Source organism: Egretta garzetta, unplaced genomic scaffold (assembly GCF_000687185.1).
Source record: "Egretta garzetta isolate BGI_Z169 unplaced genomic scaffold, ASM68718v1 scaffold557, whole genome shotgun sequence".
Lineage (NCBI taxonomy): Eukaryota > Metazoa > Chordata > Aves > Pelecaniformes > Ardeidae > Egretta > Egretta garzetta.
In genome coordinates this window covers 1,007,423-1,032,360 of record NW_009260264.1, presented here as the reverse complement: position 1 = coordinate 1,032,360, position 24,938 = coordinate 1,007,423, and the positions used below count along the sequence as shown (strand labels likewise).

Genomic DNA, 24,938 nt, shown 5'->3' with positions numbered 1-24,938 from the left:
CAAGTTTTCTAAGCCTCCCTTTATGCCAGAAAATTACAGAAAGAGGTTATCTGCTGTTCTCATCAGAGAAAATTAATTTGCTTCTTCATCAAGGGATTTTTAACATGTGATAAAGCATTTCCTTCTACTGTCAGAATATTGTTGATGTTCTGTCTCAAGCTTACCTTCAGATTTCTGCCTAATCCTGCACCTTTCCTTTGCTACTCATCACTCCAGACGCTCTTTGTTACCACTTATTCATTCAAACCCAAACACTCAGCTGCTTCTCCTTCATATTAGTTCCTCACTTCATTAGCAATTGATCTTAAAACAAAACCTTTTCTATTTTCTCTGGCTTCCAAGCAGTACTCTTCATGCTCTGCTCCTCTCCGTCCATCCTATTTCTCCATGCCCTTCTGTATACAATAGCTACACAGTCCTCCACTCACCGACTCCTTCTGAGATTTTATCCACTCACTTTTCTTTACATTCCAGCTGTCATTTCAATCCACTGTATCTTATCCACTCTGAAAATGTCAGTCGTTTAGCTGGTTTGGTCACTGAGAATTTTCTAGATTACCTACACTAGTACAAAGCCACTTGCAGTTACAGGGCTATCAGCGTACACTACACAGACACCACCTTCCCCCCCCCCATAGAAGCTGCAGTTGCAGAGAGGCGTAGCTGCAACGGCTCTCGGGATGTTGAAATGTTTTCAGCTTCATCTCTAACATCAGGTATCAAAACTCATGTTGAGGTGAGGCTGGTGTTACTGTCACAGTGGATAATGGGTAAACAGGCCAAGCCAATAGGCTCAACAGAGAAAGTGGCTGAGCGTATGCTGGATGAACTGGTAAATGAAGCGCGAGGAGGCAGCCATGAGGATGCTGGTAAGAGTCTGAGTGCACCCTCCTCACAGGGCAACAGCCTGTGGAGCTACGGGGCTGACAGGACATAGCATCCCTCGTGCAGTGAATCAATACAGGAAAAAATACTGAAGTCTTAAGATCAGAGCAAGAACTGAAGATACAGTAACCAGAATGAAACAAAGCTCTCATTTTCAAACACACATTTATGATACTTTGGTAATTATCAAGTTGTTTGCTGTAGGTACAAAGTATTTCGATCTTTCCAGAGTATGTTGATAACTGGGCTGGAAACTAACCCTTCAATAAAAGAGACATTCACATTTAACCTACATATAACTAACATCAGAAACTATTTGGATAGTAATATTGAAGTTTTCATGGTACGAGAGTCTGTGACTCGCCCCCTCTGCTAAATACAAGCAGCAGGCTACATTCTGAGAACTGAAGACAATCCCAGCCTTCATCACCAACGTGAAATGATGAAGAACTGCTTCTGTAGAATGAGCTCTACATTACAATATTCTAATTGTAACGTAAATACATTCAACTTTAAAAGTCAAGAGCCTTAGGATTGGTAATTCAAATAGTGCAAAAGATATAAAAAAAAAATATTCTTGTGAAATCTTACATGTGTTCTTTATTCTCCTTGCCAGCTTTTAAGCCTGTTTCCTATTCAAAAACACATTTGTAACTCCGCAAGCAATACAAAGTAGTAAGATTAACTAATGGCTCTTTTAAAAACTAAATATGTGAATGTATTATGGACATTTAGGCTGTAATTTTCATGTCTTACTGCTAGCAGCCTTCCTACTGCTCTTAATATTACCACTTCTGCTTTAAAAAGATCAATGCCACAGCTCATTACAAGTCAAACAATTGAAAAACTCTTCTAAAAAGCATGAAAAACACAAGTGTTTAAGGTCATGAATAGACCCTCAGATCAACATATCACCACATTTAACTACTACTAGACTGGTCTTCCACTTTGAAGTGACCTCTGGATATCATCTGGCTCAACCCCCCTGCTCAAGCAGGGCCACCGAGAGACAGTTGTCCAGGCCATGTCCAGACAGCTTTTGAGTATCTCTAAGGATGGAGACTCCAAGACCTCTCTTGGCAATCTGTGCCAGTGCTCAGTCACCCTCACAGTCAAAAAGCATTTCCTGATGTTCAGATGGAGCCTCCCATATTTCAGTTTGTGCCCACTGCCCCTGGTCCTGTCACTGGGCACTGCTGAAAAGAGTCTGGCTTTATCTTCTTTACACCCTCCCTTCAGATATTTACATATGTAAGATCTCCCCCCCCCACCTTCTCTTCTCCCAGCTCTCTTAGCCTTTCCTCATATGAGAGAAGCTCCAGTCCTTTCATCTTTGTGGCCCTTTGCTGGACTCTCTCCAGAATGTCAGGGTGTTTCTGGTACTGGGGAGCCCACAAGAGGACACAGGACTCCAGGTATGGTCTCAACAGAGCAGAGGGGAAGGATCATCTCCTTCAACCTGCTGGCAATATTTTCTCTAACACAGCCCAGGATACCATTAGCCTTCTTTGTGGCAAGAGCACAGTGCTGGCTCATCTTCAACTTGGTGTCCACCAGGACCCTCAGGCTCTTTTCTGCCAAGCTGCTTTCCAACTGGGTGGCCCTCAGCATGTACTGGTGCATGGGGTTGTTCCTTCCCAGGTGCAGGACTTTGCACTTCTCCTTGTTGAAGTCCATGAGGTTCCTGTCAGCCCATTTCTCCAGCCCGTTGAGGTCCCTCTGGATGGCAGCATGACCCTCTGGTATGACAGCCACTCCTCCCAGTTTGGTATCATCAGCAAACTTGCTGAGGGTACACTCTGCCCCATCATCCAGGTCATTACTGAAGATGTTGAACAGGACTGGACCCAGCACTGATCTTGGGGTACACTGCTAGCCACGGGCCTCCAACTAGACTTTGCAATGCTGACCCTCTGGGCCCTGGAATTCAGCCTGTTTTCAGTCTATTTCACTGTCTGCTCATCCAGCCCATACATCAACAACTTTTCTATGAGGACCTCGCAGGCCGAAAGTCTGCGTTGAGATGAGCGGGTAATGATCATGCTTCTTGTAAAATTTTGTCTCAGGAGACATTCCTCCTGAAATTGACTCTTTTTGTTGAAAAATTCTGTATTACAATACTGTTTTATACCCACACGCTCCATTTGAAACATACCTTTCCTTTTCAGTTTTGCCTTACTATTAGAAATAAGGATGACAAGATTGTACATACAAGTTCTCTGCTACTAAATGATAAATGTTGCCAGCTGTCATGATGCATGCTCAGACATGAAAATTCTGAAGTAGGAACCACAGAAAAATCTGAAATCAGTTGCTGAAACCAACACAAATACTGTTTATTTGTGGGACGCCATTTTACATCAACACCAGCAAAAGACCTAAAAATCAACCAGATGAACTCATGTTAGGTGGCGTAACAGTATTTTCGTCAGGTTGAGTCACAGGAGTTTAGCACACCTTATTTAGGTAATATCTGAATAACTAAGACATAAAGCATTCACAGTTACAGGTTAACTGCTGTTCCTGCAACAGCAGTGTCAGTAGGTACTATTTTGTGACAACACATGTACACACACACACACAAACACACAGAGGGGTGGAAATTTGAAAAATGAAAAAAAAAATCAAGCCAAGTTTTGGTCTCAATTAGAGATAACAAACTATTTAGTTGGTGGATGGATTCTACACAGTTTTACAGCAATATGAAAGGACAAAATATAAGGCCTAGAAAGAGGTATTTTAGCAGTTATAATTAAAACCAGGGCACAAGCTAACCTTTAAAGCTGTCTATATGAATTCCAAGAGTATTAAATAATTTGTTAGACTTGTGACCAAGGGTCAACAGAAATCTGGAAAAAACGTAACACAGCTGAAGTCCATTTCTTGCCCTCCAAAAAAAGTAACTTGGGAACATGAACCAAGTAGCAATGAGCTGTAAGTAATTTTGATTGTGTGAGCGTATTTGTGATGAAATAAAATGCATGTATTTCTGGTATAATGGGAGAAGCCTCCAGTCCTCTACAAATGTTAGAAAAGGCTACACGAAGGCAACCTAAATATCTATTGTAGCTTAAAGACAACCTTAAACAGGTTTTAACTGAAAACTCAAGTACATAAAGATTCCAATAAATTCTATCCTCTTCAGCTTGCTTTCTTTGAAAAAGACAAAAAGTGAAAAAACAACAGTAATGTAGAATTCTATTAATATTTTAAACAATATTTTGCAGTAGTATGAAATCTAATTTGTGGAAACATTTTGGTTACTAATATTCATTTAATCATTTAGGTTGGAAAAGACCTTTAAGATCATCGAGTCCAAAGAGCTCCAAATGTTTGTCATCTATCAACTTAGAGTGTCCACTGCTATAGTCTTTGGATGCTGTTTTCCTTTCACTAACTGGCTTTCGACTTCACATCTCCAGAACACCAAGCATGAATTGCACATAGATCATCAAGCTTCTGCTGTAAGGACAGTAATAGTTCACCAGAAAGATTAGCACAAGACCCGTGACACTTCTGCGAGAATGACCTCTCAGTGTCTTGCCCAAGAAGTCAGCACATTCTGTACATTACTTTTCAAAAGGAAAATAAAAAAACCTAAACCTACACCACTGTATGGTGGCATAACAAACAAAAAAGCAAACACCAAATTTGTACTAAATAGAAGGTAAACTGACTAGGCTTAGTTAAGTTTCTACAATTACTTAAAAATGAGAAGTAATTTCTCCAAAACACAAGAGCTGGCAACGTTAGGATTCTCTGCTTACCAGCATATATAGCAAAATCAGAAGGATGGATAGCACAGGGAAGCTTATCAAGCCATACGGGTCCATTTTAGTCCATTTGTTCTCTATAAATGTCAGTAAAGCTGTCTTCTAGCTATAATTGAATTTGCGATTTATTTTATGAAGATGCATGTTTATAAACCAGCTGAAGACTACAGATTTATCCTGGTTGCAAGGGGAAGAAAAACATCTATCTGATTCATTTCCAAACACATTCTTCCTTTCCATCACTCCTGATTACTTTTACCCCCCCAAATAAATGAAGTTTGTTTACTTATACAGCTGAGTACTTTCTGAGGTTTCTTTTCTTCTGTGTTCTTTGCTTTAAATTAAATTTTGTATTCTGCTAAACATTAGCAAAACTTGGAAAAAGAGCACCTGGTTGAGCTGAACAGATTTCTGTTGACCCTGTTGTATAAGAGTTACACCTATAACAGTAATAGATTAAAAGTGTCTTTGGCTCTTGCTTCTGTTACTGGAAGCCAAACTATTTGTGACATAGAAAACCTTCTTTGCAAACCTTGTATTTGTTGCAGGATTCATGCCAATTTGTGCTAAACAGTTTTCTAGAGTCAGTTCCTAGCTTAACATTTAAGAACAATTACAGTACTTCACTTAAAATCTTAGCAACCACAATTTAGCCTAATGTTAAAAGTTATATTGCTTCCAAGTTCATTCTTTTAAGAACTAAACCAGCAGCTCCACTGGTATTTCCTTACGGTTATACTATGGCAATATATACATTTACATCAGAAGTCTTAATAAAACGTGTGTGTTTTAGTAAGAGGCTTATTGTAAACATTAAATACCACACTCCACTGCATTCATTTCTTGTGCAAACTGGCATCAAACATGGAATTAAGGTTATGTGTATTGGTGCATGAGAAAGCAATGACCATGTATGTTTTACCACTATTAACCTTGAAGAGCACTATTTAGTGTCGTGGAAATCCAAACATGACTATTTCACAGGGAAAGGTAGTATTTTCTTCTTAGCACAATGAACTTCTAGGTTTTGTATATGCATACATATTGTATATTTATGTATATACAAATATACACAAACACACACAAACAATTTTTGTCTTTGGCAGCTGAGCTTGACAAACAAAAATCATCAACAACAAACAGATTTGAACACAACGGGCCACCTGCAGTACCACAGTTAGAACCTTCTGGCCCAGGGCAGCAAACTAATGTGCTTTTGCTAAACTAGGCTTAATCCTGAAAGTAGTCAAGTTAATGACAGTAGTTTCTGACTTCAGTGATGGCACAACAGGACCTTCAATACAGCTGAAAAGTTCACATTCAACCTAAAACGCTTTCCCCCTCTTCCCCTGAATTGCATTCTAGAGAAATAGCAAAACTTCCAATACCTTGTCAAGTATTTCTACAGAAAAGTAACATCGTTCTTCATTCCAAAACATCCACTGGCCCTTTTTTGTTAAATGCTCCCCCAATCAATATGGAACATTTCAGTAAATCCTTAGGGATCAAAGTTTAATAGCACCGGATACTTCAAGGACCTATTTATAAAAATCAACACTAACATCACTCAATAAAAGAAGGGTAAGGCAAAAGACAACGTGACAAAATTACAGAACTTAAACATCATTCCATTCACTCATTTTCCCCAAATAATTGCTAGAACTGTCCTATACAGATAAAGAAATGAGTGAAATAGGCAGTGGTCCTTACTAAGAAGTGCTGTCATTTAATGCTGGTGTTTAACATGCCCATTGCCTGCAGTGGACACTCTGCTAGGAAGTTCCAATCCCCAGCATGAAAGAAAAAGTAATGTTTTGACTATTTGATATCATACTTTTAATTACTTAGAAACACAAAGTTAGAGACCCTGGGAAAGACTAACGTTACAAACAAACAAAAAAAAAACCCAAACCCAAATCTGTATTACCTATGTGCTAGGGGTAAGCAGACCTTATTCCCCAAACCACTCATTTTAGCTAGAATTTCGCTAGATCGCAACACAGACCAAACACTCGTAGTACACCAAAAATTAAAAGGAGTATGCCAAAGGCAATTTATGAAAGTCTAAAACCCATTTTTAAAAGGTACTTTAATTTGTTCATTTGTACCTGTAATGACTACTGCAGTTTTAACATTAAAAAGTCAGTACTTTTTTCTTCAAATGGAAATAATCTGTGGCATGTACAACTATTACAGTGTTTTAATATTTATATGTATATATATATTTTTTTAAGATACCAATGTTTCATTCCTATTAACCAATAGGTCAGGTTTGGCGAATTCCGGTGAAGAAAGTCACAGCATGTCTTCTTCCCTCAGAGATTGGCATCTCAAATAGTAACATTAAAATTGACAATAGTTCTTCACATAACTATGTCCAAGCAGTCTGTTAATTTCATTTTCTGAAATGCTACATTTGAGACCAAAAGAAAAACAAAATAACTAAAGTTTCAACAAACATGTGAGTGATGACTAGAAATATGCCACAAAATTATTTTTACAATACATTTCTGCAGAAATAATCCCTAGGTGAAGCTTTTTCTTTTTTTATACACATATACAAAATTTAGACAGCAATATACACATAATCACAGTGAAGACGCTGGCAAGTTCACCAATTTGTAGTGTAAATACAAAATGCAAAGCAGCCTTCAAAGAGAACAATGCTACACAGCAAGCATAGCTAGCTTGTTAAATAGCAAACATCAAAAGTTCCCTGCAAAAGGGATGCAGTGCAAGAAAAGCAGCATGCACTTTGATACAAATAGCAGTTTATGGCTAATGGTTGACATAACTGTGGTAACAGTGACTCTTGAGCGGCTGTGCATAGTTAAACTCCTATGTCATCTGTTTTCCTTTATACCATTCCACAAACTCATCCAACAACACTGGCCCTGTAGAGAGATCAAATAACTGTATTTTACAAAATTTTGTAAAAGGACGCTGAATGATTAAGCTCAGAGAAATAAATTATTTCAGAACATCAACATATGGTAGTACTTACAGGCTCCATCTTCATCATAGTTACTGAGGTCAAGGTTAATTGTTCTGCTGAATTCGAGAACGTTACACCATTGGTCCTTATTGATAACTTTGTATTTTGATTGCTGCTTAAGGCAAGAAACAGAAGTTACTAAAATGTATTTTCAACTCCCTCAAATTCAGGTTTTCTTACAGAAAATTTAAACCTTGATGAATTATTATTTTAATCTGTATGCCATCTAAAACTAAACAGGATTAAAGAAACCACTACCAACTAGTGTTGAATAATTCATGTTTCTGATTAACACATCTTTTAGTAGAAAAACATACAACAATACAAGGAAAGTACAAAAGCAAATCAAAGACATTCTGCACTTTGACCTGCATTAAATAAACCTTAACAGCATAAGGATTTGGGGAAAAGGAAGAAAGGAAAGATAATCAGTTACAAGTGCTGCTTTGGGGGTTCGTATACTCTAAATCAGAATCAAAAATTCTTAGCTGTCCATTCAACCTCTAGTTAAAGTATCAGAGAAGACAGATCAAAAAAACATAATTCTGTTTCAAACTTCATACCTCTAGAAACTGATGAAATACTGGGAAAAGGGACCATGTTTTTCCTAAAAGAAGGCCCAACATACACTTGGCAGTATTGATATCTAGGCTGCGCTGGTCCTTTTCCTGCATAAAAAGGAAAAGGTCGAAAGGGTGGGGGGGAAGAAAGCATGATTTCAGGACTTTTCACTTCCCCCACTGCCTGTACTACAGCTCACCCACACATAAAATACATTAACAAATAAATAATAAATATCAGTATCTAACAGTGGTTTTTACTGAAATACAACTTCCTAGGAAGATTTCCTCCCTCATAGCTAATGGCTTGCTATACAGAGATGCTGCTTTCTATAGACTTTCCTAAAAAAAGGTCACTGCTACTGCAGATGAGGGATACACTCCTGTTTGTGACTTCAGACTTTTCTAGAAAGCAATGGCTGCCATTAGACCCACACCCATGTTTGCACCTATGTCTCTGCGTAGCCATACATCTCTTAAAATAGTATTACTGCACCTATTTCCTGCGGTATTACTACAACTACATGAACTGTCAAGTAGATAACTAATTAAGTAGCTATCAAGTAACAGTGACTATGCAAGAGTGAGCCAAGGAGGTTCTTTGTTCTGTTATTCTACTGATTACATGAAATTCAGATTAAATTACCAAATGAGCAGTAGGAACACATTACACTAACACATGGAGACCCCTCTCAGAACTGTCCCAGTTTTAGTTTAACACAGCAGCAGTATATTAAGGCTTAGGGGGTGATTTTTTCATTTCTCCCAGGAAAAAGCAGCATCATCTGTACCCAGCAGATTCATTACATCTAATCAGTGGGAAGTTAATATATTTGATAGCACAACTTCTGCACATCTCAAAAGTAATGGGTGTACATGTAAGATTCCATTTTGTTATTTTAAGTAGTTTATCCATCTACATTTGTTGTCTTGAAATTAAACAAATTTTGGTGAGAGATGGGACGTACAACCCCACCCTTTTACACCTTGGTTATAGCATCAAGGTACAAACTCAGAAATTAATGAAATCACAAAAAATAAAGTTCCATATTAGCTACTGTAGACCTCATGATTGCAGACTGCAAAGTCTAAATTAAGAAAAAACAGGGATCTAGGGATATCCAGGATACAGGGAATGCCTAATAGAATACTGCAGGACAGCTATCCAAGACAAAGGGAATTGAGCCCTATGCCTCACCTGTACAAGTGCAGTTTTATGTATTACAGAATACACATCTTCATTAAAAAATACAAGCTCAAAACATAACTGAATTGTCTTCTATGCTGTAGGAAGTGTGTGGTAGAGTGAGACCCCATTTCTCAGACAATAACTGAATGCCTTAGCCACAAGGTTATCCTCTCTTCTTGAAACCCACTTCATACAAATACATCTCAATTCTAAAATTGTGTAGACAGAATTAAATGCAGATTTGTTTTGGAAGGAAAGTGAGGAGGCCAGCAACTCTGAAAACATCAGAGGCTGTTTTGCATTCTGGTCACTAAATCCAAGAAGGACTTCACTCAATCTGATCTAGAGGGAAAAAACAGTAAATTCCAGGATGAACAAAGCTTTTCAATTAGTAATAAATCTGAAAAACAAACCTGCAAAGGCCTGTATTAATATGATACAATTCTTTCACTTATTTCCAACATCAAATCGTTCTAAAAACAATTCCTCTTTCCAAAGCCCATTTACACCTCTGCCACAAACACCTTTAAGCAGAAATCATACTGCTGCGAGAATACGTTTTATTTTCCGTACTATTTATACTCTGAATTCTTCCTACACACTCAAGTGTTAATGAAGTCAGGCTCTGCTGCCTTTACTTGGGCCATGCTGTTTTTACATGCCTTACATTGTTAAGTTTCTACATTCTCCCTCTCCGACTACTGTTCAGAACAAATTGTTCAGATAAGCCCTTTATACCCACCTCCAACTGCCTAATGGCACATCTGCCATGACAGACGCTCCAATTTCATTCTTAGCATACATTCTAGATACTTACATTCTCTTTCTTGGATACAGTGCAAAGAACAGGTTGACAAACTCTGCTAAATTCCAGTATTTGTTTTACATTGATGATAGACAATCTTTATGAGGTTTTTTCCCCCCCCAATATTTCAGATAAACAACCTATTTAAGCCATGAAATATATGCGTCTGTATGTTCTCAAACTTCACAATGACAATGGCAAACAGGGAGCGAGGAATGTATTTGTGCTTAATACCAACATATGGTGTTTTAAATTATTTCCTCAAAACCATGCTGACTTAAATACTGCATCCCACATAAAACCTTGATGATACTTATTTTTATTGACAAACTAACTCTAAATACCAAATCACAACAGACACTTTCAAAAACTCTCTCTTAAAACTTCAAAAGTTTAGACAAGTGGGTTTTGCCACGAAGCACTTCCCTGAAATGATTAGCCTTAGGGTGGAAATTACACAATATTCTGAATCAAAACATGAAACTGTTCCCATCAGCTTTTTTCTATCAATCAATCACTTCAATTATTCTGATAAAAATTATGTACAGATTCATCTGCTGCATCTAGCTAAATATATCAGCCTTTGTCAGCATTCATTTCTATTTTTACTGGATGCCATTCTCCTATAGACTTCCCCTGGCTCCACAGTATTGAAAGTGCAATAATTCTATTAATCTAATATTATTTTGACAATTCCCCTGTTGATATGCCTCTGACTTGCAGTTCCACAATCTTTTTTGTTTTGTCACAAATGATGTCACAGCATCTGCGTCTCAATGTTTAAATTCTTTTTCAAGACGACTGTCACATCAGTTTGGTACCTCCTGAAGAAACTCCACCCGCTATCCTCTTTTTAAGTTTCTGCACTTACTTTTGACAGGGCGTCAGCTGGTGCAGATTTGCTACTAGCAAAACAGGTTTTCACCTACTCCAATTTCATCAGTATCTTGAACTTCTTTGGCAACTTTAGTTATTTCTAGCCTTTGCCTTTTACAAGGAGCAAAATCGGCAAATAAGTCTTCACACAGCAAAGGAGGAATTAAGATGTCGATACGGCTTTTCTTCTTCTCATAGTAACTTATACCATGTATTCTGTCATATTAAATTGTAGGTTTCCTTGGTTAAAAGTGGACTACCGTGAATCTCTGCATGCCAGCATGCAGAGAGCACTGGTGTACCAGAAATCCGCGTTAGTTATGAGAGACTTAACCATTAGAATTGCTATCAGTCTTGGTGCTTTTGGTTTTCCTGCACTGAAATCTAAACTTCAGTTTTCTCCGTGATTATTTTTATGGTTTTAAGTGCCTTCATGTTTTAAATATGTTTATGCTCACAAAATTCAAACAGCAAGAAGAAGAAACAGGGTAATTCTAAAGCCACTGGAAGTAAGTGGCAAAGCTCCAATATGCAACAGAACAGGGCTGAAATTATTTCCTTGAAGTCACAAAATAGCCTGAAGCAGAGAGGCAACAAAACATGTCAAAACACTAAGCTACTAAACATCAAGTATCCCATACACTTTACTTTTCCAGTTCTGGCTTTTTGCATGTACTTTTTTAGAACATGAACAATTCCATTTGTTAGAAGCAATCTTGAGTAGTATCTTAAGAGAAACATACTTAGAAGTATATAGTCCTTTAATTATTACTTAGGAAAGTAACATTTTAATTTCAGATGCTGGTCTTCCACAGTACTTACCCGTGCAAAGTCAAATGCATATCTATAAATAAGTTTAAAATTGGTAGGCTCATTTAATAAAGATCTCAAGTAATCCAGAGAATTTCTCAATTTTTCTGTAGTATCACATCTACAAGAAAAGCACAAAGTGAACTTAGAGTCTGCGTTCTTATTCAGATGTCTGGTGTTTTAGAAAAGAATCTCTTAACGCATCCCTGTCAATCTGTTCAAAATACATCACTCTGTACAAAGGCACGTTTATGAATTTGTCTGCATAAAATTCCTTGATTAAACCCACAGTGTGAAATGGATTTAGATAGAATAGCAAAGTCTTACACCGGTACTCTGATAAAAATTTTTTTGGCTTTGTAGAAAATGTACTCTCCAACAGATTCAACTAAGAGCTTGTCTACACATGGCAACCAACCAGCAAACCACAGCATACTTCTATAGTTTTGCTGATACTACAGAACTTCCTACACAGTTTTAGTGGTTCTATTCTGGAAGATAAGGCAAAACACAGTTCTTTCTCTAATTCTCTGTGAAACATGTCGTTATTCAACTATATTATGTCAATTATGCCATGAATATAAGCTCTCAGCTGGAGAAAGCAACTCTTAGAAAGAACATGACAATGCAGAATCACAGAAAGGGTTTGTATTATTTCGCATTTTAAATTACACATGCTTCAACAACATACCAATATCTAATTGATAGATCCAATCCAGTGACAAAGACAGGTGTCCTTGGGGACAGAAACAATGTCGAACCTCATGACATTTCTGTTTTCTGGGGACTGCAGACACTTTAATCCAACTGTATTTAAACATGCAGCTGTTAGGTTTCAAGTTGTCTCTAAGTGGCTATATTGCCATAAAAAAAAAAAAAATCTATGGCTTCCACTCCACAGTAGAGCTCTCTGCTTTAGGTGTTATAAGTCAAAACATCAAAGTGTGTCTCTTCTAAAAACCTGGGTTTACTATAATAAAGTTAAGAGGTTTTTCAAAGCACTTACTGTAGTGATGTCATTCCTTTTAACCATTCTTGTAATGTAAAGTAACCCATGTTTTGTGCATCCAACTTCCATGCTAGTACAAGCATAACTACCTGTTTAAAAAAGAAAAAAAAATGAAGACTGAAAAGAATTAACAAAAAGATCCATGCATCTTCCAAATAGCTACTCTTTAGTAGGCTACGAATGCTTTACTCATATATATGGGATGTTCAGATCTTTGCTACGCTATTTTAAAAGTTAAAAAACCTGAAAGTGATAAACCTGTCGATAATCCAAATGAAGAGAAGGTAACAGTGCCAAGACACAGAGTGAACATCCACCCAAGTTACCAGTAGGCACCTTACTTCAAAAGGGAGCATGCAGTCACCCAGTGAGCAGTGCAGTGAGGAAGATGAGTTGGTGCAAAAGCTACAAAAAAGGTTTCCCAAAACAACTACAAAATTTAAGTACCAATCTGACGACAAATTACATCTGACAATTCTTAAACTCTCATCTAGATGAATGTCAGTTGCAATCTGTGAACTCTATGAAATCCAATTATTCTAAAGTTAATAACGAACCCACCTGAATTCAGCTACCCTAGGGTACCATCAGCCTGCCTAATTCTGCAGGTCTGAACATGCAGTATAATTCAAGTAGATGGTAAGTAAAGCTAAGTGAAGTAACATTAACACACATCAAAACCGAGGCTGATACATAAATGCTTCAGTTTTGCCCAAAAGCAAACAGAGTCCTTTCCACAACTCACACAGAAGACTGAAGCGATACAGAATTTAGATGAAGTGATATCCTAAGATTACTATCTTATTCAGGAACTTAAGAAACCACTTTTGATATATACATGGAAAAACCTGCAGGACAACTGACCCTGCAGACTAGAAGAAAAAAAAAAAAAAAATAAAAAAAAAAATCAAGTAATTTAAATTTGCAACTCGGCTGTTAACTAGCTAATGTTAGTGCAGTTCTGTATGTTTTTTAATGTGCAATCAGAATACCTTCTTACATACCCAAATGTTTGCATAAATCTCAAGGTTTCATTATACTAATAAACTCCAAAATTAGCAAGTTACATCTTATATTTCCAGTAAATCTGTCAAAACCACATTTCTGATGTTACTTAGTCAGAGATGATGCTTTATGAATCCTGCAAAGATGGGACTTGTGTATACACTTAAAGAGCAAAAATTAGGCACTAGGAAAAAGCCTGTAAAAGGCACAACTATGCCTTTTTAAAATTTTATTTACTTCTCTACATACATTTATAAAACATACATATGTAATTTTTATATATGTTCCTTATGTGTGTTTCAAAATGGCATAACGGGAGTGCTAATATTGCTTACAATATTTGAAATACCTTTCTCTCCTAGAAAACTCAAAGAAAGCGTTACTTTGTAGTTGCTATTTTAACTCTCCAGTGCTGTCTCATTGTTTCAGAAAAGAACAATCAGCTGCTTTTTTTTTTTTTAAATCTCTTTTTTTGGCGGAAGTGGGTAGGGGTAGGAAAGTGAAAGAGAAGGGATGGCAGCAAAGACAAACTGAGTTTTTACAAGTTGACAGTTTGGAGTTTAAAATAAAGGCAACTGGTTTCCAAATGTGTACATAAACCCCCCTGGTTTATATTTTTTTTTTTTTTTAAAAAAAAAAAAACTCCCAAGAATTTTTTAATTCTTGATGGAAAAATAAGAGAGATAAAACTGGCTCATGTAGATCATAACAGGTAAGACGGCTTTTGAATGGACTTTGAACTTACGTTTTCTGGTTCAACTCCAATGTCTTCACAAAATTTCTCCATACCTTCTGGCCCTACAATGTCATCAGTGCCTGCAAACAAAATGCATTTTACTTATCTCTGAAAATTAAAACAGTCTGACCTTTACAGCACAAGAGAAATGCAATCATGCAGTACTACCTGAACTTCCATATAGTTTTTTTGTTTGTTTTGACATGCAATACATATTTCCACACTTACTGTCAGACTTGGACACACTTAAATCTTTAGGTCACCTTTGGAAACAGAGACAGAAAAACTCTAAAATAACTTTTCGTTCCTGACAATACCTTTTATTCTACCCATTTACTGATAATCTTGAAAGAGTAGTAAGATGTTTAAGAATGCACTAAGACTAGCAGAACATACACATAATATTACCACGGTTAAACGAGTGGACAATGGTTAGCGAAACTCATTTCTTGGCTTGAATCTCTACTGTTATCATACAAACACATCACATAAAAGTGTAATGCATAGTTATATAGGATATAAGACATTATCATTTCCAGAATTTCATTCCTTGTTGTCTCATATATTCTCTTTATAAGTTATCTACAAAAAAGAGCCTGAAATGAAAATCTCATGCTCACATTTATTCATATTGCTATACCATGGCCACACGTTATCTGAATTTTAGTAACTGCAGGGAGAAGGAAGACATGAATTAGAGCTATCTCTCTGCAGACTTAAAAGGAAAAAAAAAAAAGATTCAAAATATAGATGCTATTAAGATGCACTCCTATTAAAACATGCTGTTAAGATATTTGTAACTTCTACAATACTCTATTGAAAAAATTATATAGGCATTAAGAATTGGACTGTGCAATTCTATTTTCTTAAGTACATTTTAAGTATTTGGACTGTTTTGTTAGAATTATTTTACTCATGTTTAAAAGGACTCATTTGGGAAAAAAACATTAGAAGCTGAAATGCCTCCTTTCATCCAATATAAAGATCACGTGTGCAAGAAGAAGAGGTTTTATAAAGGGAAGATCAATCTATGCTTTATTATTAGATGACCTACTATTCTAGAAACAACAAGGTTTAATTATAACTTTTCCCATCTTGTCTTGACATCCTCTCACAGTTCTCTGAGTGTACACAACAGTCTTTAAAGAGACTCATTCTGTAATATAAAGACACACTAGGAAAAAAAACCAACAACAAACGCGGTGTCAACTGTCTGCATATATAAAGGAGAAGACTTATGAAGCAAGAACACAAAAGAGATTATTCTTTGAGAATTCATTTTTTAGAGTTTTACTCAATACTGTAAACAGAATCATACTCTCCGCTTTTCTCTGTTTTATCTTGGTGTATGCATCCAATGGAAACCCAAATGTTCTTTCATATACAGCCTTCCTTTCATCCCTTCTTTCCATGAAAGTCTTGACAAAAATGAGTTATCCCTGTTGCTAGAGTAAAAAAATAAATCAAGCTGGTCAGAAAGGCAGAGAATCTAACAGGGTAGATTTGGAATGATTTTGTCTGACTCTCCTCTCACAGACTGCCACAGACAAGTGAGATCTCAAAGTATTTAATTTAGTTTATATAATTTTATTAGAAAAAAAATGTTTTGGTACATCAAATTACATCACTCTTTATTATGCATAAGAAATAGACAAAACAGAACAAGCTGTGAGCAATGTTATCCAAGACAGCATTAGAAAACTGCAAGACGACCTTATTTTCTTTGTCAGTCACCTATTTCATTTCCTTTTGGTCTTTACAGTTATGAGATAATTTTTCCCCTTACTTCAAGTTGTCCTCTTCAGAAAACATGTAAAAAAATTAATACAATGACCAACTTCACTATCAAAGGATCATTTTTTGTGACCACAGATCATATTTAACAATCCCAGAAGTAATGCCTGAAGAAAGTTCTCGTACACAAGGGCAAGAACAAATAATTCAGTCCACCTTCCCTATACCTTGTGATGGAAAATATATACTTAACTTCTGGGTCTGTTTCTGCTGTGTGGGATCTTGCTGGTTTCACCTTTTGTTTGGTTGTTTGTTTTTTTTTTTTAATTAAAGACACACTTCTTCTGAAGCATAACTCTGTACTATTCAGCACTAACACAGCAGATAACAAAACTTCTAAAGCCAGAGAGGTAACAACATTGGACAGAAGTACAGCTTTAAGTATAGATTTGAACAGTAAAGTATACATGTTCCTAAATATTTTCAGTTACACACCTTCTGTATTCTTTTTATAGAATAGAGACAAAGACAAAATTGACCCTCGAACTCTTCAACTTCACACTACACAGAACACAAGAAAAGCTTCTTTAAGACTTTTACAAAATGCTTCCATATTCAGTCTTGGAAAAGCTCAGTTAATGCAATTTTTATGTTCCAATGTAGATTAAATTGTTATTAAGAGGAAATTTGCATTTCACCCTTACCTGCATATTCATAGAACCATTCTAAGCATCTCTTACTTGAAAAGACTTCTTCTTCTGCTTTTATTCTAGGCGAATCATATTTTCTATACATACTTGAAAGAAAGAGAAACAAGTAATTAATTCATCATTTTTTTAAAAGCAATCTTTTAGTCAACAGCCACTGTAAGCAGCAACATTTTTCCTTTCAAGAACCAGTTTACCCAACATTCTGTCCTCATATCCAGTCATTCGTGACACTGCTTAACAGACTAAGAATCACTGAACCTAAATACTGTGTTTGCTCAGTCTGTCACACTTCAACTGATTCATAATCATTATACATGTACATGAACAAACGAAGACTAGTTCAAATCCAACCCCAAACTGCTTTGTCTAAGTTCAGGTAAGACTTGCGCACACCCTTAGTTACCACGATCAACTGATGCACTGCAACTTGGCTGTGAGTCTAAACCCAGAGTAATCCCATGTCACAGCCCGCACAGGTCCTACCTATAGGTGCACACATACTTTGCGCACTTTGAATTATTAACTAAGGAGAACTGCTCACACTCTTTTTCCCTCCTCAGAAAATCCTATAAAAGGGATAAAGGCCAAAATAGACATGACCCACACTTACATTATTCTAAAGCCAGTAAGTTGATAGCACAGAAGAACCACAGAGAACAGGTTACAGGTCCTCACCAACAGTAACTCAAGGAACCTCATTAATCATGGGGTAAATAGTTATCTGAAAAGCTAGATCCATAGTGCTCCTTCCCCCCAGAGATGTCCAGCAAGGTAATGCTCTCCTTCAACAAGAAGCATAAGGAATTTTACATTTAGGAAAAGAACACTGAAGTACCAGTCTCCTGAATTTAGTATCTGAAACACCTAAAATATGGAAGGCATAGCAGAAGTTGATGAGTTTCTCCACCCTGTTTAGACTTTTTCTGAAACAGAGACAATATCATTTGTGCCTGTTAGAGAAACGAGACTCAGCAGTCCAAGTAGTTGCTCACTGCTGCATATGCATTCTCTGATCCATTTCCACCACCCTGCAGCAGTTTGGGCTCACAAAGGCTGAGAATTGCAGAGCAACAAATGGCTTAGACTAGAGGAGGTAGCCAAGAATGGCTCTGTAAGTGTTCCAAGCACACAGTCCTTTCTCTTACAGTGTCAAACCCTGCTGGGGGAGGACAACAAAGTGGCTAATTGGTTCAAGGAGAATTCTGAAACAACTTGATTAAATTAATTTGGAGTTGATTTCATCACCATTTTGTCCTTCTAGAAAGACATGTAAAAGATGTCTGTACTTATGAGCTTAGAGTAACACTGATCCAACTATCCTCCACCTAGCTCGGCTATCGGCTATAGGAACTGTGTTAGCTAGAAGTTAATGGCACACAGATCATTCTGACAGTAATTCAAAGAATCACTTCATGTTTATTGTCATAGTTCCTTTAAAGCAACTAACCATTAGAAAAGTAATACTAGTCAGAGCAAAATGATAAATTGCTAATCGGAAGACTAACACAAATAAGGCTCTTAAATTTCAAGATAAAAAGAAAAATTAACGCTGCACTGAAACACACTGATCTGCAACAAACTGAAATACTGCAGAAAAATGCCAGCCATGTGTGTCTCAGAAACACATATATTCATGTAGGGTTTTTTCATTTTGAAAACACTTTTTTCTATTTGAACTACCTACTTTGTATAAGCTTTACTGCAGTTGCAAATGAAGAGGCTAACAGCACTGCCCAGTAAGTAAACAACTAAGCCAGAAGGGATAAATCAGAGTTGGAGTATTATTTAAAAACAAAAAAAACAAAAAAACAAACAAAACAAAAACAAAAACAAAACCAAACAGGTCTGATAAGATAATATTCTCATACTTGCAGAATTAATTGTGATTATGAAAGACCTATCCAATATTTTTAGGCTGTTCTGAATTCAGAGGAATCAAAAAAATGCCTCAAGACAAAGAAAGAAGGCATTTTGCCACTTTGGCAAAAGTGTAATTATTCAGCAGTCCCTTTTTTGTAGCAAACAAACATGACAAACACGAATTGGAATACCAAGTTGAAAAGTGATGGTAGCAGGAGCTAGTCAACATCTTTATTCTACTCTATTCTATTTCCTCAAGAAGTCTGTAAGAGCACTGCTGGGACCTAGGGCATGCAAAGCTAACGTGGTTCCCAAAGACAGACATTCATCACAAGACTCGATGTTTTTTCTTACAAAGGGACGATGACCAAGTGCCTCGCCCTTCTTGTTCATGTAACTCATCAACACATTAGCTGTCAGTATGTGAACTGTGGATTGGGGAAGAAACCCTCAAGAAACAAATTTATTGACAGAGCTCTAAGTCATCCAGGTATTTCAGAAAAAGGATTTTTGCATCTACAAGTGGCAGAGCTAAATACTGTAGCCTGAACCCAGACACCAATGACATCAGTATGCATAAGAGGAATGGTCAATGAGAACAGAAAAAAACAGCCCTTTTCATACATTTACTGCATCTATGCACAGCAAGTTTTCATAGGACTGAAAGTCATTTGTTGTGCTTAAGGCTAAGGTCATTGTTTAGGAACTGCAGGAAACAATATTCATTAAGTCCATGTGCCCAATATATGGCCAAGTAACTCCAAGCAAAACACTCTGGCCTCAAACTTACTGTTCAAAAAGCTCAACATCTGACCACTGGAGTTTGATTTTTGAGGAGCCAGAGCTAATCTTCCAACCTGTGCTGGCAAGAGAAATTACGTCACGATTTCAGAAAATAAAATCAGGAAGGATATAATCTTGAGCCACCCCAGTCTCTGCTACAAGCTAATTAGCCAGACATTCATTAAAAGTGCAGGTGGCATCATATCACATTTATAAAGAAAACAGGCTATGCATAGCCAGAAGTATAAAAACATACAACAAAAATAGCTGGATGAATCTCAGATGCCTTTCTCTCAACCTAAAGGAACTAATAGCAGATCACGTATTTTGCAAGACAAGGATCACTTGAAAAGGAATATGTCAGAAACAAGTAACACCAATGCAGACCCGGTATTGGTGATCTCTCATTAATATGAACCCTGTTCTCTCCCTGCTTACTCCAAACACTGAATGAGTTTCTCCCCGCCATCTAGCCAGACCAGCTAGTTCAATTAGCAGAGACTCCTCATCCCTGAAGTGCTTGGTGAAGCAACATGAGCAGGGAGCTACAAGCAAGTTAAGTAGACAAGTATCTGAGATTACAACCTAGGACAACTCAGTTCATTTATCACAGCAAGCCTAACCTGGCTGCACAGGGTAAAGGTGATTCCAAAGTCTGTGTCCTCTGAACTACCATTAATACAGATTTGATTGTCTCAAGAACCTTATATGCAGGGGAGAAAAACACAAACCACCAGAGACGTCTGGCATCCATTATGTATCTCAGACTATTTCTCCTATCTTTGGAATTTCTCTGTACATACTGCAAGATGACGTGCCTTGTCTTTGTGCTAAGGACAGTGTCTCTTGCTACATAGACAAATACAAACCACCAGAGTGCACAGGGCAGATATCTGAATACCCTGGGAGCACCAAACATCTACTGAACAGGGCTGAGTTTCAAACAGCAAGTCCTCATCAGCTCACAGCTTCCTCAAGATGACCAGCACCAGTACCTTCAAACAGATGCACAACCATTATATGTTGACCATGTTACGGCTTGGTAATTTGCTTATGCATTGATGGGAGTAAACTTCCCCCCCCACCTTCAATAAAGGAAGGGCCAATGAATATACCTGGTACTTTTGGTACCTGAATTTGTATCACTGTCAGAAAATGCTGACACTGGAACAGGATTGCTAAAGGGTGTTTTCTCCATCATCAGAGCTAGAAAGGTGCATGCAGAACTTCTTCCCAGAGTGTCTGCTATACCTGTTGCTACGGGACAAGAGCAAACTCCAAGCCTTTGCGTTTAGAATTACCCTTCCATTTCTGAACCCTGACATGCTGCCCATCAGGAACAGCAAGGAAAAAACACCTACAGGCAAACAATATACATTTGTGTCTCAGATGAGACACACGTGCAGGTACAATGACAGAAAAATTTTCTCTTGAAAAAGTAATAGTTTTTATTAGTTTAGCATACCACCATCAGCACCAGGACAGTGACAGCAGACTTCAAAAAATGTTTCTTTTTATTATAACCAATATCCTCTTAAGGAGCATTTAGCTTTTTCTTTTTTATTATCTCTTTCTAAAAGCCATTTTACCAACTAGAGAGAGCAAAGAACATGGGACAGGGCAGGGAAAAAGCAACATGAGATTAACCTGCCTAAATTTTTTAAAAGTGATATCAACTACTTAACCACATTTAAATGAAGTTATTTTGTCAGAAAAGCTTGCATCTCCATCATGACCTAATAGCTGACTCATAACATCCATTTGTAAACCTATCTTTGAAAATATTCTTATGAGCTAGGGACTTATAATATCCCTGCAATAAAGATGAGACAATGTAGTTTGTAATTGTGCTATAGGTAGGTATCAACAAGCTAATTGAAAAAACAGAGTGTCTAGGCCTTTCATGTTTCTTTAAATACACGATCATCCAGATCTTTTCCAGACTACCTTCCTCCATTCATAACTGATTTGGTGGGAAAGCAAAAGCGTGAAAACTCCATCCAGCTACTATGGTGTGACTAGACAAGTCATTGTAAGAGTATATGGTCACTGCCAGCAAAAAGAACAAGGTCATGGCAATTCTCTTCAGTCTACTGCAGTCTTCAAAGTTGGGTATCTACTCCTGCTCTGAGTATGCTTCAACTGTACTGGAATTTAAGAGCTCCACCTACCACAGCAGCAGCTCTGCACCGTGTGACTCCAGAATATTCAAACTGAGATCAGTGAATGCATGGAGTTCACAAAACATTCTCTTGATTGTGGAAGCTACTAATGGCTCATTTGGGGGGGGGGGGAAGAGAAAAAAAAGGTACAGTTTATTATGGTAAGTCAGAAGTTAAGCCCTCATGAAGATTTACAGCCTGCTTATTTCAGATGGTCAGTGTTTACTGAATGAAAACATTAACAAATTTACCAACAGTAGCTTTGTTTCTATGCAACCAGGACTTACTCAAAATCTTTACCACATTTTGTTTGAGCTTCGAATTGAGTATGTAATTGCTTTCAGATTACTTATATGTTGAAAGATGCAAACTTTTGATTGAAGAATATGCCCCCAACAACTTCCATTAATTCTAATTAATTAATTTAAAACTTTGGCGGAGAATTTTCATCAGTGCAGCACAATGAAAGTATTTTTATAAAGCCTTCCCTCTTTATTCACAACTCTGATTTTAGCAACAGTTTCATACAAACAAGTTGGGGGGGGAGAGAAGAAACACTTTACAATTTGCAAGGCATGACTTATCTCTCCCTATTTAAAGGCTTACAATCATCTCTAAGCTTTTAAATTAATGTTTTGAACTTCATCATGCTTCCTTAAAAAGCAGTATGTGTAACAGCATACATGCTGATAGTCACGTGTCCAGTTTAAGTTTCTTCAGAACTATCAAGTGAAATTCACTGAAAAGGTGTAGAAACAGGGAAAACTATACCTGTGCGTACTTGAAAATCTCTACTTCAAGGAATAAGGTCTAGACATCTATGACAGCTGGTAACACAGGCTGTCTGCATGGGGCAAGTAAATGACAATGGAACAAAAAAAATATCTCAACAGTAAAGGTTCTGAAAACTTCCAAGGTTAGTACACTTCCATTTTGCTTTCCCATGTTAATAGTAGTGTGTTGATTGTGTTTTCAAAACTTAGATTTTTCCACTATAGAGTATGGAGCTTACTTCTCAATAAAGAAAATATATTTTTCATGTTAAGAGGCCCTTATGTGGTCCATACGCACATCCGGGATTAATTATACTCTAGATCTAATTGCTTGAAAACATAACTTTCAGGGAAGCAGATAAATATTCCTAATTTTCTTCCTTCTAAGGTCCAAATATCCGTTACTGTAAGATTTTTCCCCTCAGCATCGTTCTGGAATAAGGAATAGAATTATTTTTTAAATGAGACTATCAGAAAGAAGAGAAAACATTACGTTATACAGCTCATTTTTCCCCTAAGGAAAAGCCACTATCTGGCTAGAGATTGTGTAACAGATACACAGCATTAGATAATTACGCAGTGAGGACTATATTCTTACCTAGCAAGTATCTTTACATGAAACTTGCTTTACCCTTCCTAAGACCCTTAGCACAGTGATGGAAGAGCAATGTACAGAAAATGTGGTTTTAACTCCAATTTGAGAATACCCTTTACTGCAAGAGTTGCAAGTCAAGACTGTGATACTGAGAGGAAAATACAAACTAAGGCTTCGAGTCATAATGTTCTGGTGAATGTGTGCTAAACTATTTACTTCCAACAGCTATTCTTTAAGACAGGATAAATTTTACTGTGATCCAGAAATTAATACACCAAGTTCTTTTCAGTAGACATCATCTGGTATAAAAATTCCCTCCCACTGAAACACCGCATTCATGGTTCAAGGTGACGTTATGAACATTAATTAACAGAATTCAAGCTCTTATTATATAAGGGTGGGATGCTAAAGAACATGCTCGGAATCTTTGTTTTCCATAATTAGTCTACACATGAGATCAGCATTTCCAAATAGCTTCATTAACAACTAGACTTGTTCCTATAAATGTTTTTCCTCAATAGCCAGTGTCATTATTCCACTAATCCTTCCAAGATGAGTCTGTATCCCTAACAGCCTGGAACTGAGGGTGAAGGCTATTACAAGCTTACTGGTATCAGATGTGTTTAAGTTTATGAGTTTAAGAGCCTTTAAAAATCATCTTCTCTTTCAGCAGAGAGCCCTGCTAAAATAAACTTTCTGGAAAGAATACATATCTCAAAAATATTACTATCATAGTTTAAGAGATTATAGGAACACGCCACAAATAGTGAAGACTGAAAATATCACCCAACAAAACTATCCATGTAAGGATTAAAAAAAAAATAAATTTCCTTTGTATGGACAAACCAAGAAGAATCATCAACATTTGCTCTCAGCTGTGATAACAGTGTTAAGGACAACAGTCCTTTGATAATCTTCAGACTACTACCTAACATTTTCACACTAAAAGCAAAGAGGAGACTCACAATTACTGAATTTATTTGTTAACACCCCTATAAGTTTGCCACTGTAACTGAGAATGATACAAAACTTACATGATTCCATAAGCATTTGAAGTGACAAATCATCTCTGTTAGGAAATAACAGTCTCTTCTGGACAGCACACATTGTTTGTTTGGTTGGTTTTTTTCATTGAAAGTAGACATTCAAGAACAGACACTGACTACCTTTTTTGCTTAATACAGAATCCACACAGGCTAATCCCTTGAAGGCTTACACCAAATTCCTAATACAAAACTTCTGTGAAGCCTGCCTCCAGAACGGAAGCAATGGTAAAGAACTGGGTCTAGAAGCCCCTTATTCCATAAACTGGCCTTGCACTATCCATACTTTTAGTTTTTATTGTATACCACATTTTTTGCATAGAAGGTAAGAAGAAATGGCTTTGCAAATAACTACGTCTGCTACAGCACACTACTGTACAGGCTCCTCATTTCAGATTGACTTCTGCTTGACAAACTGATGTCTGACCTCCAAAGACCAAACATGATAGGCATGAGCTTAGCCTGACAAACAAGCGTGGAAGTAGGAGGCAGCTTGCTCTTTGTCTAACTTCTTCACAGAAGGTTACAGGGGCATAAGCCAAATTTAAAGAAATCCTTCCTCGAAAGAAAATAGAGTTCCAAGACAGCTGAATGTTCAAGCTAGTGATTTCATATTCCTAGTCATGCTGAAATAA

At 37.0% G+C, this 24,938-nt stretch overlaps 1 protein-coding gene across 13 annotated transcripts in view; it reads right to left on the bottom strand.

Annotated features, from left to right (window-relative positions):
• Nucleotides 1-3,205: 3,205 nt before the first annotated feature.
• DCUN1D4 (defective in cullin neddylation 1 domain containing 4) overlaps nucleotides 3,206-24,938 on the bottom strand; it is a 32,063-nt gene continuing 10,330 nt past the window's right edge. For 7 of the 13 annotated variants that reach the window (XM_035897687.1, XM_035897685.1, XM_035897680.1 and 4 more), the window contains 7 exons: nucleotides 17,082-17,173; nucleotides 14,653-14,723; nucleotides 12,900-12,991; nucleotides 11,906-12,014; nucleotides 8,217-8,321; nucleotides 7,663-7,768; nucleotides 3,206-7,552 (listed from right to left, as the gene is read on the bottom strand). In XM_035897687.1, coding sequence (XP_035753580.1) covers nucleotides 7,497-7,552; nucleotides 7,663-7,768; nucleotides 8,217-8,321; nucleotides 11,906-12,014; nucleotides 12,900-12,991; nucleotides 14,653-14,723; nucleotides 17,082-17,173 — 631 coding nt within the window. In that variant the 3' untranslated portion in view covers nucleotides 3,206-7,496. Of the gene's footprint in view, nucleotides 7,553-7,662; nucleotides 7,769-8,216; nucleotides 8,322-11,905; nucleotides 12,015-12,584; nucleotides 12,701-12,899; nucleotides 12,992-14,652; nucleotides 14,724-15,961; nucleotides 16,619-17,081; nucleotides 17,174-24,938 lie in introns of those variants that run through there. The other 6 variants (XM_009642307.2, XM_035897678.1, XM_009642308.2 and 3 more) reach the window with 4 other exon arrangements.